The sequence below is a fragment of the Coloeus monedula genome (assembly GCF_965178545.1).
Source record: "Coloeus monedula genome assembly, chromosome: Z".
In the NCBI taxonomy this organism is placed as follows: domain Eukaryota; kingdom Metazoa; phylum Chordata; class Aves; order Passeriformes; family Corvidae; genus Coloeus; species Coloeus monedula.
In genome coordinates, this window is record NC_138822.1 from 81,854,578 (window position 1) to 81,870,747 (window position 16,170).

Here is a 16,170-nt window from a genome sequence, read left to right on the forward strand (position 1 = left end):
AAAATAAACCACCTCTTTTTTTTAACAGAGTTTTGATGGGTTTTTTTAAAAAATATTTTAAAAATTATAACCTTGCAGTAGTTCAGTAATCGAAGTTAAATGCAAAGAAATTTTCCCCCCACTCCACAGATGTTCCTTTTTGGATCATTTTGGCTTTTGTATTTGAAGTTTTAGGTTTCCACTACAGAAACTAGAGACTGGAGAAAGGGAAAACCCCAGTCTCTGGTTTTGAAAACAGGTCTAGATCCTGTTATAACAGCAGTTTTAGCCGTCACATAGTCAGCAGGTCAAGTTCAAGGAGACCTTACTAAAGCACGGGCAGAGCCTCATTAGCTTGCTGCATCTCAGAAGCTTGTGGATTATTGGGTTGTTAGCTTGGCCCATTTTGTAGTCTCAGGCGTGGGATGATCCCTGTGACCTCTTTCTCACCTGAAAACCATGCCCTAGTACACATCCAAACCACTTCAAACCTCACCTTTGGTCTCAGACATGTAGACCTGGCTTGGGAGCACCTACCCCTGCCCAGGCAAGGCCTTTTGGAAATACTGTGATAAATAGGGGGGAGTTCAGGCAGACTTAAAGGTGTTGACTAGAATGCTCCCCTCACTCTCTTCTTCTCACAGCTCCTCGCAGATCAATAGTCCTTCCTCTGTGGAGGATGAAATGCTCTGTCCCAAATTAACGCTGTTGGGAGTGGCACTCATTTCTGAGGGGATGCCAGCAGGTTTTGTATGGAGTAGGATGACTACAGCAGCTGATCCCTTGCTCTTCCTCACCTCTCAGCTGTGCTTTGTACCCTGTATTTGCTGCAGTTCAACTTGGGCTTGCGCAGAGAAGGTGCTGCCATTTCTTCTTGCTCTTTTCCATTGTTGCAACTGCAGGGTGTGCAGTGCTTGGCCAGGGAACCTTGGTTTCTTCTTCACCATGGAAATATCAACAAGAAAGTTGGCCAAAGAACCTGGAGTGTGTTCTTGTACCTTCCACCCAATCCTCCCTGTTTTCTCTGAATAAAGGACATGAGTAAAACACATAGGTTTCTACAAACACATGTGCATGCTATTTGGTTTTTAGTTGTCTCTTTGGATGGCATGGCTTGAGCTGTTTGAAATACCTTCCCCACCCAGGGCACACACCATGCAGACCTTGCCTGAATTTCATAGAATCACAGAATCCTAGCATGGTTTGGGTTGAAATGAACCTCACAGTTGATGCAGTTCCACCCCCTGCTATGGGCAGGGACACTTCCTACTACACCAGATTGCTCCAAGCTCCATCCAGCCTGGGAACACTTCCAGGGATGGGGCAGCCACAGCTTCTCTGGGAAACCTGTGCCAGGACCTCACCACCCTCACAGCCAAGAATTCCTTCCCAATATCTCACCTAACCCTGCCCTCTGGCAGTGGGAAGCCATTCCCTCTTGTCCTGTCACTTCATGTCCTTGCCGAAAGTACCGCTCCAGCTTTCCTGGAGCCTTTTTAGGTACGGGCAGATGCTCAAGATCTCCCTGGAATCCTCTCTCCTCCAGACTGAACAGTTCAGATGCTTCAGTCTTTTCTCACAGGTGAGATGTTCCAGAATTTTCCAGATGTTCTTGCTGACACTTTTGGCTGCAGCTACACCTGTTCCTCTGGGCAGAACCTCCTCTTTTTAACCTGAGATCTTTGAGGATGGGAATCTCAGGGATCTGTGGGATTCTAACCTGCAAGAGAAAGTGGCAGGAGTGGGGATTAAAACCTATCAACATGACCAGAGCAGACCCTGGTGTCTGTCCTGATCCACCACACACTGTTACAGACCATTGCTCATGCTCTTAGATCTGGAGCCAGCTTGTGTTTACTACTGATTTAAACTTCTTCAGTTTTCAAGTACCTAGTTACCAAACAACAATTCCCAACAGATTCATAGAGAGAATCCCAAAGACGTGGACAGGTATTAATGTGGATTGACAGCATCCATGTGTGCATGGTAGCAAAATAGTGTTTGTTATTCCAGAGGGTGAACTGGGAGCAACAAATGAAGAGACCTTCGCAAACCTTGCTATTTCAGTAGGCAGACCTCTTTCATTTCTTGAAATCTTGACCATAGAGGAGCTTGTGGATCTGGTCCATCTTGAGGCAAAAATTATGCCCTTGTACTTTCCAAATCCTCAAGTAAGCCATCTGGGCAGCTTGGTCATGCTTCCCGAGGAGGGAAGGCTTTGACAAGGCAGCTGTTTGGTTTTTGTCTTTATTTCTCCCAGTGTGAAAGAAGCGTCTTTGGATGTATTCTCCAGAAACATGATGTCTAATGTGTCTCAAGTTGCTTCCTTCAAATCCTTCATCCTTTTAGCACTTTATAATGAGAAACACTGTCTGCTTGGAGTTGTTATGAGGTGACTTGTGTTGGGAAGGGTTAATCTAAAGGGCTCTCCTGAGGCTGTCTTCCACTCCTTCTGCGCACACTTTCCCCACTCCCAGTCTTATATTTTTGGACCTGTAACCTCACATTTCTGTAATCTAAATGTGCAAATACTTCACAGTCACGGTCCAGTAGCTGGGTTAATCTCAGACCCCTGGAGTGGCAGATGGCTGATTTGTTGCTGATTCCAGTTATAGAGAATCGTGTCACCTATTATCTTTGCACAGGCTGATGCTTAAAAGGATGCCTTTGGCAAAATCAGTGAAAAGCAAAGCAAAGCAAAGCAAACACTCTCTGATCATCATCACCACGGGTGAAAATGTAAAATATTTCACCTTTGTGTGAAGGGCTGGAGAGGTGGACAAAGAGGAGAGGAGGTGGGAGGGCAGGAAAGGGAGAGGAAGACCTCATTTTCATACCAGAAGTACTGAAATGCAGTGCAGAGTAGGTTTGCTGTAGTCACGATGTTGAATCACAAGCACTTACTCTGTTTTAAATGGTTTTGCAATGTGGTAATCCTTGGCTTCAGCTCCCTACTTTAATTCTTGTACAAAGCAGGTGGGTTGGCTTCTTGTGACACCTTCCTGCTCTCTCCACAAGCTTTTCTAACACAGGTTGTCAGAGGAATCCACGGCATCACTCCCTGAGGTCATGGCTCGTTGTGTGCCCCACAGCTTCTGGGGAAAGCTGTGGTGGCTCTTTGATGCCAACATGCTTACAAGGGATGCTTGGGAGGGGAAGCCTGCACGTCTGTGTGGGGTAAGGGGAGGCTTGGGGGGCCTTACAAAACACCTTGGGAATGAGGGTGGACCCCATCACTGGGTGCTCAGGGGGCCCCAGGTGGCAAGTGGATGTGGTCATACTGAAACATGTAAGGAAATCAAAAGGGCAGAGGAAAACTCTGGATGCTTGTGACCATTTTCTACACAGTCACACCTACAATCAAGGTTTTCTTTTTTCTCTTTGCTCTGGGAAACACCACAGAGTCAGATGAAGAATTTGGGAAGAGAGTGTGGGTTCCCTGTGCAGAGTCCAGTGACGAAATCTGTGAACAAGGTAAGAACAAGGGGATATGGCTGTGATGATTTTTGTTTCCTCCTTTTCCATTTCCAAACACAATTTTGCAATGTTGGATGCAAAATTTAGGTATGTGTACCACAGAAACTGATAGTCCAAGCACTAAACAAATGAGTCTAGAACATTAATTTGGGTTTCTTTTGATGCGTGCCATTATGATGGTTTGGGTTTTAGAACAGTTTTTATTGTATCCAAATGATCTAAGTGTGAATAATTGTTACCAACCTCCTGACACCAGGACCTAATTAGGAAGCCAGAGCCTTAAATAGGCCATTTGCATAGTGAGCTTCCATATGTCTCCTTGCACAATTTATTTGCTCCACTCCATTGAGATATAATGAGAATGAAACTCTTAGAACTGCTTTTGACTCTGAGGCTCCTCTCTTCATCTCCTCTGCAGTTATAGTCCCTATTAAGAAGATAATATCTGTTTCCAGGAAAAGAAAAAAAAAGCTAAGGGACTGCTACTTTCAGTCCAGATTGCCCAAGCTTCTCTGTTTCCAAGTTTCCAATGGAAATGGAGTGAGAAATGCCAAAAAAACATGCAGACTAAGAAAAGTGGAATGCTGTCAAAGAAAGCAGAAAGTTTGGGGCAGGATGATCTTGAAGGGCTATTACCTATCTTATCTACCTCATAACCCCGCTGAAAGCTGATGCTGTTGTATTTCAGTCAATGTATAGATGCAAAGTTAGGATTTCAGCGGAGAGAAGCAATTTGAAGAGATCTGTATTGGTTCTGTTTGCCTTTCTTCCTGCTAGGATGTGAGGAAGGGGGAAAAGTTGGTGCAAAGTGGTCTGGGTTTTGTCGTAGTTTTGAATATTTATCTCAGTCTGTACCAACATCCTCCCTGGGACTCCTTGTCCATGTTTAAATGCAGGGTATGTTCTTCAAGTATACTTTCAGAATATATCCTTTATTTCCAAACACTTCCTGCATGCATGACTCCCTCTTACACTTCATGTATTCTGCTTGATTCTTTTACTCCCATCATTCAGAAGTCAGCAAAACTTAAATGTACAATTAAGTGCCATTTTGTATTAGGATAAACTTTAAAAAATTCTTAAGGTTTGGGGTTTTTTTTCACCCCTAAATCTGGATCTTTTTTAGTTTCCCAGTGAAAGACAACTCTCCTTGCAATGATTTTGTTTATGATAATTCATGTTCTCTTCCAGGAATTGTCATTGCCTTCCAGAAGGGAGGTTAGTACTAGTCCCCTCGCAATGATAATTATAATTAGACCTGTCAGCCTTCACACAGTCTACGCTTATCACTTGCATTTAGGAGGATTTTTCCTGAAGCCTATTACCAGTTCTGCTTCTTAGGGAAAAATAGTCATGATTTTTTCTGCTAATCTTTGATGGCTCTCAGCTTTGAAAGCATGGAGAGGAGCAAAATGACTGCCAGTTACGGTTAAAGAAACTGTCTGTTGGTGCTGGTATAGAGCTCTGGAAAGCCAAAGAGTGGGCGGATAGTCTGGGAAATGCTGGGGGGTTTAATTTGGTTGTGACAACCCTTCAGGTGTGCTAGAGACACAAAACAGTGAATTTCCCAATGGTAATGCTCACAGGAGCTACCTCTGCAGGCCCGCTAGACACGGGCTTCAGGTGGCAGGTGGCTGTTGGCACTGGTGCCTTCTCTCCTGCTGTTTTGGGCAGCGATCCCTGCCTGTGTTGAGAGGCTTGGAAACAGGATGGCCAGAGAAGTGGCTGCAGTTGCTGCTGGAGGCAATGGCTGGCACCATGTGGACCAGTTGCCACCAGTACAGCGGTGACCAGCTGGCCCAAGTCGTGGTGTTGAGTAGGATGTGGTTCAGTATTTTATTTGTCCCAGGATGTTTGAAAATTGTCCCCCCTGGTAGGAAACACATTGACCCATTTATTAGATTTCCCCCCATTTTCACTCCATAATAACCCCCCTCATGAAGACAAAAAGGTGTAAGTTTTACCATGTCATTAGACTAAATGAGTTATGTATCTTTAAGTCCCTCCTGTGCTGTTACCATGCTTTTTGTAATGTACTCAGAGATTTGGGCTGTCTTGATTTTGGCAGAATCTGTGGATGATCAGCACTTTATAGCTTTTATAGCAGAGGAGATGGAGGAAGATTGGGAACTCTTATGTTCTCTTCAGTTTTATATTTACAGTGCACAGGGATATGATTTGCCTTTGTTTTATTTAAATTCACTGGGAACTAGAGATTTATTTATCAGGTGTCATTCCGTGAAGGATGATAAATGCCATAAAGAGAAGACTTCATCTATTATACAAACAGATTTGAAGGCTTTGCTATTGCATTCCTCTGCCTGTTGAATGGACTAAAAATGCCTTTGGCTCAGCAGAGACAGAGTGATACTTAGCAGTAGCATCTTATGACCTTTTGATCAGCTGAGATCTCAGGCCATATTAGCGGACAGATTATGATGTGATGGAAAGAAGGCCAGGAATAGCCGTTTTATCATGAGATCCTTTCTGTGAATATCCTTCTTGGATGTATTCAGGTGGTTGATCACTAGGGCTAGGGCAATCGCTTGGAAACAGGGGAGAGAAATGCTGGTACAGGCAATCCAAATACACTCAGGTTTGCCAAATGCAGCTGGATATTACAGCTAATAGTTTCTTTCTAATATTCTGCTACCCTCCTGTTTCTATCAAGGCTGTGGGTGACCTTGCAATTTTTTTCTATCTCTAATAACCCCATTTTGGCGGAAAGAGCAACAAAAAATGAACCTTGAGTCCTTGGACCACAGGGAAGCTGCAGTCCCCGAATCAAAGGAATGCACATGGTGAATATGGATATCTGACTGTGAAGGGAAACTCACATGAAAATGTCTCTGTCATTTTAGAGATAATAACAGTAGTACTTAAACCTATTTCAACCCTTCCTAGGAAAAAGAAATAATGCAGGTTTCAAAAAATGCACCACCCTGATAGTATTTCTCATTTTACAGGGCCAAACAGAGAAAAGAACGATTTTTACATTATCTTACCTGCCTGCCTGTGCAGAATTACTCCTTAAACTTTGCTCTAGCTTTGAATTAGCCTCCTTTTCATCTTAATGGTCAAGAGGAATCCACAGCCTCCTTGAAAATCAGATGTAAAGAATTGCTCGTTCACTGCTGTCTCTGTACATCAATAGCAGTTGTGCCAAGGCTTGACCCAGGTGCTGTGGTCACTTTTGGAAGGAAAAGGGACAGACACGTTTGTGGAATGCCTCTGGGTCTGTCTGAGCATAATCACATGCCCAGGCAGCCCATGCTAGTTGTGGACTAGGCAGCATCACCCTGCACATGGTTAGCACAGAGGTGTCCGAGTTGCACACATTTTGCTTCCTCCCAAAGCCAAACAAGCTGCTCGTTTCTCTGTCAGGAACAGGAAAGGCTGGCAGTGTGAGAATCCCAAACTGTCAGTGTAGTGGGGATGCTGATGCACCAGGTCTGGAGAACAATAGCCACCGCAGCCCTGTGGAAACTCTTTGAAAGTAAGGAGGTTATGGAGGTGGGAGAAGCGCACAGCAGGACACCGTCTCCTCTCATCTCCCCCAGCCTCTTCAATCAGGTGCCTGCTGGGCTTCCCACTCCTCCTGCCTTTTGCACTACATCACAGGATCATTAGGCATTATATTCTGCTGGCATGAAGGATTCTGCCATCCTCCTGGCGTTATAGCTTCCTGAGACAGGAAGCCACCGTGGAACGTCGAGGCTGTGAGCCCACGTGGTGCCTTTAGCTGCTTCTGCCAGGGCCACAAAGGTGTCCAAATGGGAGCTGGGCAGTAGCACCAACTCCTGACACAGGTCTGCACCATCTTTTCCTTGGGAAAAACCACAAAAGGTGCTCGGCAGCCTTGGTGCTGTCCACAAAGAAAGTGCCATTGCTGAAATACAGCCAGCTCACCAGGATAAGGAGCTCCCTCCCCAGAGCCATCTGCAAACCATGAGTAGGTTGCTGCACAGGTGATTGTTAGAAGTGTCATGAGCTAAACCATTCAAAGGGATGTGTTCCTCTGAACAGTTCCCATATCAGAGTAAGAGTTTCTCATGTCAGCTTTGAAACCTTTTCACTGAGAAGGTTTTGTGGTGTGTGTGTGGTGAATAGAGTGTAGGCATGAGATATTTCCTCTGCCTCCCTGCTCTGCCTTGAGTCCCTGTGGGGTGGTGGAGGGTGCCAAGATTTGGGTGACACAGGTTTGGGATTGCATTAATCCTGCTCTACTTTCTGCCAGATGGCCCTGCCTTGATAAAATCAATTCTTCTTAAAGTAAAGATCTTGCAATCAACTTCTTGTAGCTCAGAGAAATCCATGAAAACAGACTTGCTCTGCCTTTCTCAGGCCAGGACAGAAAGTTGCTATGGGACATATAATGGCATCCCAGCTGTCATGCTTTAACCCAATCAGGCCCCTCGTAGCCCCTCACTCACTTCCCCACCAGCAGGATCAGGGATAGAACTGGAAGGGTTAAAGCTGGAAAACTCATGGGTTGAGATAAAGGCAGTTTAATAGGGAAAGCAGAAGCCTTGCACACAAGCAAACCAAAGCAAGGCATTAATTCCCTGCTTTCCATGGGCAGGCAGGTGTTCAGCCATCTCTGGAGAGCCAGAACCCACCACATGTAACAGTGAATTGGGAAGACAAATGCCATCACTCCAAACATCCACCCTTCCTCCTTCTTCCCCCCACTTTATACACTGAGCATGATGTCACATGGTCTGGAACATCCCTTTGGTCACTTGGGGTCACCTGTCCTGGCTGTGTCTCCTCCCAGCCTCCCAACCTCCCCCAGCCCCTCCCCAGCCTGGCAGTTCAAGAACCAGGAAAGGCCTTGGCTCTGTGCAAGCCCTGCCCAGCAACAACAAAAACATCTCTGTGTTATCAACCCTGTGCTCAGCACAAACCCAAAACACAGCCCTGTACCAACCTCTGGGAAGAAAATGAACCCTGCCCCAGACAAAACCATCACACCAATGTAGCATAGTTAGAGCATATGGCAAGTACTTGATGTGGGGTGCTTTTTTGGGGGTAAGCAATTTAAAGTAGCAAACTTTGAAAATGTAGTATCAGGCAGATGTCAGTGATGTGCAACCAGATAAGGAGGACAGTGATTTTTTTATGAAGTTCATCTGTCCACGCAGAACTTTTTTTTCACTTTAAACACACCACATCTGGTTCCTTGCAAATATTCTTAGATTGCAGACAGCAGTAAACACACCTCCTCTTGAGTAAGAGTGATTTCATGAACCAGCAAAAGGATTATTGTCATAACCAAATTTACAGCCATACAATTCCCTTTTCCTGGCTGTAAAGAAGTAATCTTGATCAGGAAAAAAAATATGTCATAACAATAACTTAAGCAAGCTGAACAGTCTCTGGGAACATTCACGGGAACGTAACTGGGTATACTCAAGGTACTAAACCAGTTCTCAGCACACTTTTGGTCCAACTAGCAAGCTCCTAAATCATTCTTAAGCATGGATCAGTGTTCATCCCTGAGAGCTGTTTGCACTTAGCTGCTGTTTTAGGAAAGTTAAGACGCGGTTGTGAGCAGAGGTACAAACCTCTCCGTGCCAGTTGGCCTCCATGCCTGGGAATATTTCTGGGCACATTTGATTACTACTGGCTGAAGAGGCTCAGGCCCAACTGAGAAACTGGACTCCTTCACTCTAAACTCCATTTGTCAGCAGTGGGAGAACAGAGCCACCATCAGAGGCTGATTCAGCCTCCCTTGATCCTGACCTGTCCAAACTGTAGACAGTTGCTAAGGCAGCTAAGCCTGCAGGGTTTAACATGCTGAGAGCAGAGGAAAGACTATACTATCTCCCAAAAGGCAACATATAGTACAAGTACATTTACTGCATATTTACTAGTCACCTCCCCAGCCTCTTCAAGCTCAAGTAAAAAGATTATTAGTCATTGAGGTGTTCTTTCCTGGAACAGGGAGTGTCACCCATTATTTTAAATTTTTTTCTCACTTGCCATGGGGAGATTCCTTTTTCAGGAGTTTCATCCATAAGACAGGTGTTCTGTATAATTTGCATTCAACAGTTTGGTCCTTGATAGTTAAATGTGTCCCTAGGAGGCCATTGTAGACTTATATGTAATAAAGCAGCTCATGGAAGGATACAACATTATGTCTTTCAAATGTAAGCAAAGCCTTTGTTAGATATAGAAAGTTTTATTTTGGGTTCACCCAATCAAAACATATTTACACACATCTATAGATACAGGTATCTATTTTTTCTCACAGAGTTAAAACCTCATTGAAAAGAAATAACTCTGGCGCAGCTCCTGCAACCACAGTGTAATGTTTCATTATCTTTTCTTTCATTGAAATCTTCTCATGCACAAGGAATCTGATTTAATACTTGTTTAAACATATCAAACAAAACATTTTCCCATCAAGGATACCTCAAGTGTTTGGTCACAGTGCGGATGAAGTTATTGATTGGATTTGGCACATATTTGGAAACATGACCTTAATCTGCAGGTTCCAGGGAAAAAGGTATTTTCCCCAGGTACTGCATAAGTCAGATAAGTAAATCATATTTTTGACATGTTAAAGATGTTCCATTTTAGACAAAGAAAGTGATATCCCAGTTGTGTCACTGAAACTCAATGTCCTGTGTTGCTTGTTAACAGCTGCACATTTGTTGTTTCAGTGTCCCAGTTTGCTCTCAAGTGAAAATGAACTGCTACATACCAAATAATCAATAGTTCTGCCAGCTCTGGAAATACAATATTGCTATTAATATTGATCCACACAACAGAAATCAAGGCATCAAAGTTTGCAGGCATTACTTGCCAGCACCCTGCGTTTTGCCTGCAGAGTAACTGCTTGAAAATCGCTATTCCCTAGGGACCAATGTTTTGTTCTCACCTTCATTCCCTGTGTCATAACGAGCACAAATATAAATACAAGGGGATCAGGGCACAGGTGACCAGCAGATAAGGTGCATATAGATTTATTTCAGCCTTCTGTGGTTTCTGGGTGCAGCAAACTAGATGCAAAGGGCACAGTAAAAACAATCTGCATCAGCCGCAGTATCCGTCTCCAAGGGCGCAGCACACAGCCTGGCCAGCCAAAATAATCAGTGTCCTGGAACTTAGGACCTTTTGTAGCGCCTAAAGGGGCTCCAGGAGAGCTGCAGAGGGACTTGGGACAAGGGATGGAGAGACAAGACATAGGGAATGCCTTCTCACTGCCAGAGGGCAGGGTTAGATGGGATACTGGGAAGGAATTCCTGGCTGTGAGAGGTGAGGCCCTGGCACAGGTTTCCCAGAGAAGCTGTGGCTGCCCCATCCCTGGAAGTGTTCCCAGGCTTGGAACACCCTGGTCTAGTGAGAGTTGTCCCTGCCCATGGCAGAGGGGCTGGACTAAACTATCTTTAAGGTCGCTTTCAACTCAATCCATTCTGTGGTGCTATGGGAAGGGTGAGATGGTCCATGGATGGATGTTCTGAGGCCTCTGGCAGCCTTCTCCAAGCAGCAGGAGCACCACCAGTAGTGAGAGTTCATATGGTTTGCTTGCAGAGGTGATTTCAGGCTCAAGTTATCAGGTGGGAATAAAATAGGTCCTGCAACATTGAGTATTGCTGGCAGCATCAAGAGCATCTGTTCCTTGTTCACCTGCCCCCTCCAAGCTGCCAGCAATACCCAGTGTGGTGCTCCCCGTTCTCACGTGTGTTCACACACACCTCTGTGAGTTTGCTGGTTTTTGTCATATCTGTAATGACTTTGCAATGAAGCTGTGAATGAAAGTTTGGCAGATGGGTTTTACAATTGTCAGCCTTCCCAGAAGCAGCCCAGAATTTCATTAACTAAGGTGTAGGCATGATTTCTTATAAGCTCTTTTCAGATTTTATTGGATCCAGATAAATTAAATCAGTATTTTATCTAGGTGCCACCAAAATTAGTTGTCACTGATGTCTTCATAAAGGAATACTATAGTTCTAGTCCCTTATGTTTGAGCAGCAGGTGCACTAGATGATGCTCCCACTTCTTTAATAAGTAGCTGCAGTTCAATAAGAATGATGAGAAGAAACCTGGATATGAATAGAGCACATCCTTGGTGAGGATAAGTGGGTGAAGTAAGAAATTTGAGAGGGAATGGTCACACCATGACACCATGGCTGTGTAAAGGTACAGGACGTTGGTGGAAGGGTAAAAGCAGGAGCCTCAGATGGCTGGAAGGAGTCCATGAGAGGCCCTGACAGGGTAAGGGAGGAAAAAGAACTCTTTCCTTTCACACAACTTAGGAAAAGGCCATCAGGAGAAATCGTACCCTCTGGAATGCCTTGCTCCTCTCCTTGAGATGGTGGCCTGATCATGATTCAGTGTCATCATGACCTGCTGTGTTACCAGTTTAGTTCTCTCTTCTAGGTGACCTTTACCCACATTGTCCCGTGGCTCCCAAGGAGCAAATTTATCAGCCTTATCCTTCATCAGAGAACTTCAGCCTATCTCCTGCATGAAAAGCCATTTAGCACCTGTGAGATGAAGCTCAAGACAACATCTTGGAAAGTCTGCATGAGGAATGAGATTTGTGTTATCTCTTACTGGGAGCAATCAAGGTCAGGATTGATGAGCAGTCAGAGTTGCAGGGAAAATGAAAGCAAGGCTCTTTATCTACTTGCAATCCCTATGACCTGACTCCATATCAAAGATTACATTTCTACACTCTTTCTGAGGCAAGAAACTAAAATTCAGACACTCAGTCAGGAGCAGGTATGACTTAGGGTTGCTACTTTTCAAGAACGTGGAGGTAGGGCTGAATTTGTCGTCAGCTGTAGCTGTGTAGTGTCAGCAAAAAGGGGTGATGCCATGGTTGCAAGGTTTCAAAACATTTCTCCCCACACTAATATCACCTCTTCTTTCTACAGCCTCAGCAGCTTACTTCAACTGCAACTGAAACCACAGGTTATGTCATTATATTGTTTTGCTCCCTTTGGATGGTTAATATACGGCCATTTCTGTCCTTATCTCCTCTTTAAGATAAAATCCCCCAAAATGCCATCATTGAAGTTCAGAGGTCATTGGTGACTTTAAAATCCTCTCCAATAGCCTTGGATCAAACCCAAATGAAATAAAATTCCATGAGACAGTCAAGGGGTCAAGACACCAAAATAATGTGTCCAAGGCAAGCAGCTTGCTAGTTTCAGAGTGTTTCTGGCAGCCATCTGCTCATTTGAATTTGAGGATGTGACGCTTTTAGAAGTCAGAGAAAAAAAGCACACACTCAGGCCCACAGTCTTCAGATATTTTACTTGATAACAGGATTCGCTTTTTTTTGTGCCCATTTTCTTGCAACTTCAAGGATGTCCTGTTTTGCAATCATACTGTCAGCAGGTGTTTTCAGTGCTGAAATACCATAATGTGTAATTCTCCAGCTAAAAAAAAAAAAAAAAAATTGTATCTTTTTGAATCCTAGAAACATTTTCTCTTCCCTCCTCTTCATGAATGAGCAATAGAACAGACTGTGTTACTAAAACTCAATAGTCACTCATTTATTTACATGGTTAGTGATTGTCCGTTTTTAGCTAAAAAGACACAGTTTTTATCATTCTGCTCCTATTTCAACTCTGTGGTCTCAGCCTTGTCCTGTGTAAAAAAGAAAATGATCCTTTTATGGATGGCGTTAACTGAGACACCAGCAACAAAACCACACTTAAGAGCTAAATTCCCCTTTTATTCTCAAAGGTGATCAGGATCAAAGCACCAAGAGTCCAGAGCTGAAGAGAGAAACTTGAACTCCTGGTGTATCCTTCCTGTGAACAAATAAAGACGTTATAGATTCCCTTGCTGCCAGTGTGACCCTTTTAATCAGCAGTATGGCCACAATTACGAAGATGATATTGTGGCAGTCCATAAAATCCCTGTCATGGCCAGAGCATATAAAGCAAATATATTATTGTTCTTGGCCCAAAGTGCATGTGACAATAAAAGGTGAAGGTGGGAGTTGAAGAACCCTGCAGAGGCAGACAGGAGTGGGAAAAGACTTTGCAGAGCCCATTGCTACAGCCAGCTGTGGCCAGCTGTTGCTAGCATTGGGTGCATCTCACTGGGAGAGGTTTGCAACAGGGCTGTGAACAAGGCTGGTGTAATGAGAGCCTTTTCCTTGCAGGAGTGACAGCCTTGGGGAGGAGATGAAGGTGTAAGAGCAGAAGATGTTTACTCTCTTACTTGGCACTTGCTTAGGGAAAACATTCTTTCTCGATTTAAAAAAAAAACAAACCCCAAAACTAAAGTGAATAAGGCATTCATAAACTAATGAAAGCTTCATTTTCATCTGTTATAATGGACTTCATTAAATGCTGGACATTCACCACATCACAATGTTTATCTGCAAAGCAGTATGTCCCCACACCTGATGAAAAGGAACAGCAGGAGCACCTGAGCAAATTCAACCCGCTTCTAGCACTTGGTGTAAGGATTTTAATGGCACACACATTACCTTGTTTTTTTTGTACAGCTTCATTTTGCTTTGTGTGACAATACTTAGTTTTGATGCCATGCTTTTCATGCAAAAATTTCAGCATCTCAGTAAGCAGGGCATAACAGTATTCCTGTTTCAGAAAACAGAAAAAAAAAACCTGTGAGGTGATTCAGTTCTGGTCACAGTCCAGAGTAGACCTCAATTTTCTAAATCCTATCCCAGGAGTACATTGCATCTCCAACAGGAAGATTTAACCCTGAGTAGACAGTGTCACATGGGATGTGAATCAAAGGCTTGCACCAAACTGTGATGAAGAGACATCTCCCCTTTGGCTTCTTGTGGTACTAGGTTGCTCATCTCCAGACTCTTTTGCAGGGTCAAGAATCCTGAAGTGGTAACTGGAAGGAAAAATATTCAGATTGGTAGATAAAGGAAATAACATGAGTCTGCCTGTGTTTTCCTTCCATTTTTGTCGCTGGCCATTGTCTTTCTGACCTTTCTAGTGGGATTTTCTGTAAGTCCTGTTTGGCATAGAGAAGCAAAGAGCTGACCTCTCCTCTGTACTTCCTGTTTGTTTTCTTCTGGTCTCAAATTTGCTTCAAGGGCAGTTTGGGTTCAGTCTTCTTCTGAGGCTCTGTAGGACTCACCAGGTCCTGTGCTCTTGTCTGGTGGCAGCAGCAGCAGTAGCAATTTGGGAGGCCCAGAGTTGTGAGGGCAAAACTGGAAGTCCCTGAATAAGCTAACTGTGGCACTAGGTCACACCCATAATTAGCCAATTTCTTGAGGGGAAAAAAGCACCTGCTTGTTTAAAATGGTCCAGTTCTTCAGCTCTCTACTTCTGGGGTGGATCCTGAAAGTCCCAGGGCAGGGATTTAATCCTGAAGCCATCCTTCTGGGCTCTGTGTTGGGAACCCATGGCATTCCCAAATTAGTTTGCTGTATCACAGGTGGCCACACTGCAGGCTTTGAGGAGCCACACTTTGGTACAGCCACACTTGCTGTTGAAGTGCTGTCATGTCCCTTCAAATCCTCTGGCTTGTACTTTGCTATCACATGCCAGGTCATTTTGCAGTGAGGGCTTTTTTCTTTTCGAGAAAAACAGTAAGATTTTTCAAGCAGCTGTCGAGCAGCTCCAGAAATCTCTGGGAGCCATGCTGCCAAATGTCCTCTCCCTTTGGCTTTGGGGGTCTCCCAGCATGGTGCTGCCTTTGATTTGCAACGAGAGGAGATGTGACAAATGAGCCTCTCTGGGCTCCCTCCTCCTTGGAAAAGAGCTGTAAACCTAAATGGGTTGTATCCCAGTGAAATCAGCTAGTGAACAAGTCAATCAAGTGAGTTCAGAAATATTCCCTCTGCTTCCAGGGAGAACTCAAAAATGCCTCCCTGATAATTGAAGAACCATCCCTTCACATGGCTGCAGACCCACTGCCACCATGGTATTTCCAAAAGGCATCCTGTGGTCATGCAGCTCTCAACACAAAGAGAAAAGGAGGCAAGTGGGCGATAACATACTTCCTCCATGGCCTTGTCCACCCTACAGACACATCTCCTTGCCAAGGAAAGAGCTTGTTATCCCTACACTTGGTTGTCCTCCAAAGGGCAGATCAATCGGCCAAGATTAGGCCTAGGGAGTGGAGGAATCTGTGGCTCGGCACCAAGGCAAGCTGCTTTTCTTGTGAAAGTATAAAAAGACACCATTCCACAATTTCATATACCTTGAGATCCTGGCCGCTGCTTACAGATTAATGATTTTCTGAGGGTTTTGTAAAACACTGGGGAAAACCTGGAAGCCTCTGGCTGAAATTTCTCTGTCCATGCAGGGCTGACCTGCAGGGAAGTGTTGGTTTTCCGGACAACAGGTCCTACAATGAGGATACTTTGGAAAGAGACTCTAGCAAGTTTAAGCAGAAGAGCTTTCTGAGCACAGACACTCAGCCATTATCAACATTTTATCACCATGCCTGGCACTGTTCAAGGGCAGGGTGGATGGAACTCTGAGCAACCTGGTCTAGTGGAAGGTGTCCCTGCTCATGGTAGGAGGGTAGGACTGAGATGGTTTTAAAGGTCCCTTCAAGCCAAAACCATCTTGTGATTCCATGAAATAGTGTGATTAATAGGCCAGAGGGTGCTCACAGGAGCATTCCTCTGTGACAGAGAAAGCAATTTTACCTATATTGAAACTAAAGTACCAAAACCACCCTTTGCTGACATGATGTGCAATTTTTACCCCTGCATTTAACTCACAATATTTTAGGAGCTACAAGCATAGGACT

At 44.3% G+C, this 16,170-nt stretch overlaps 1 protein-coding gene across 2 annotated transcripts in view; it reads left to right on the plus strand.

The window, feature by feature from the left end:
* SETBP1 (SET binding protein 1) overlaps nt 1-16,170 on the plus strand; it is a 270,172-nt gene that overhangs the window by 120,980 nt on the left and 133,022 nt on the right. For both annotated transcript variants that reach the window (XM_082301923.1, XM_082301924.1), the window contains one exon: nt 3,382-3,453. In XM_082301923.1, coding sequence (XP_082158049.1) covers nt 3,382-3,453 — 72 coding nt within the window. The remainder of the gene's footprint in view (nt 1-3,381; nt 3,454-16,170) is intronic.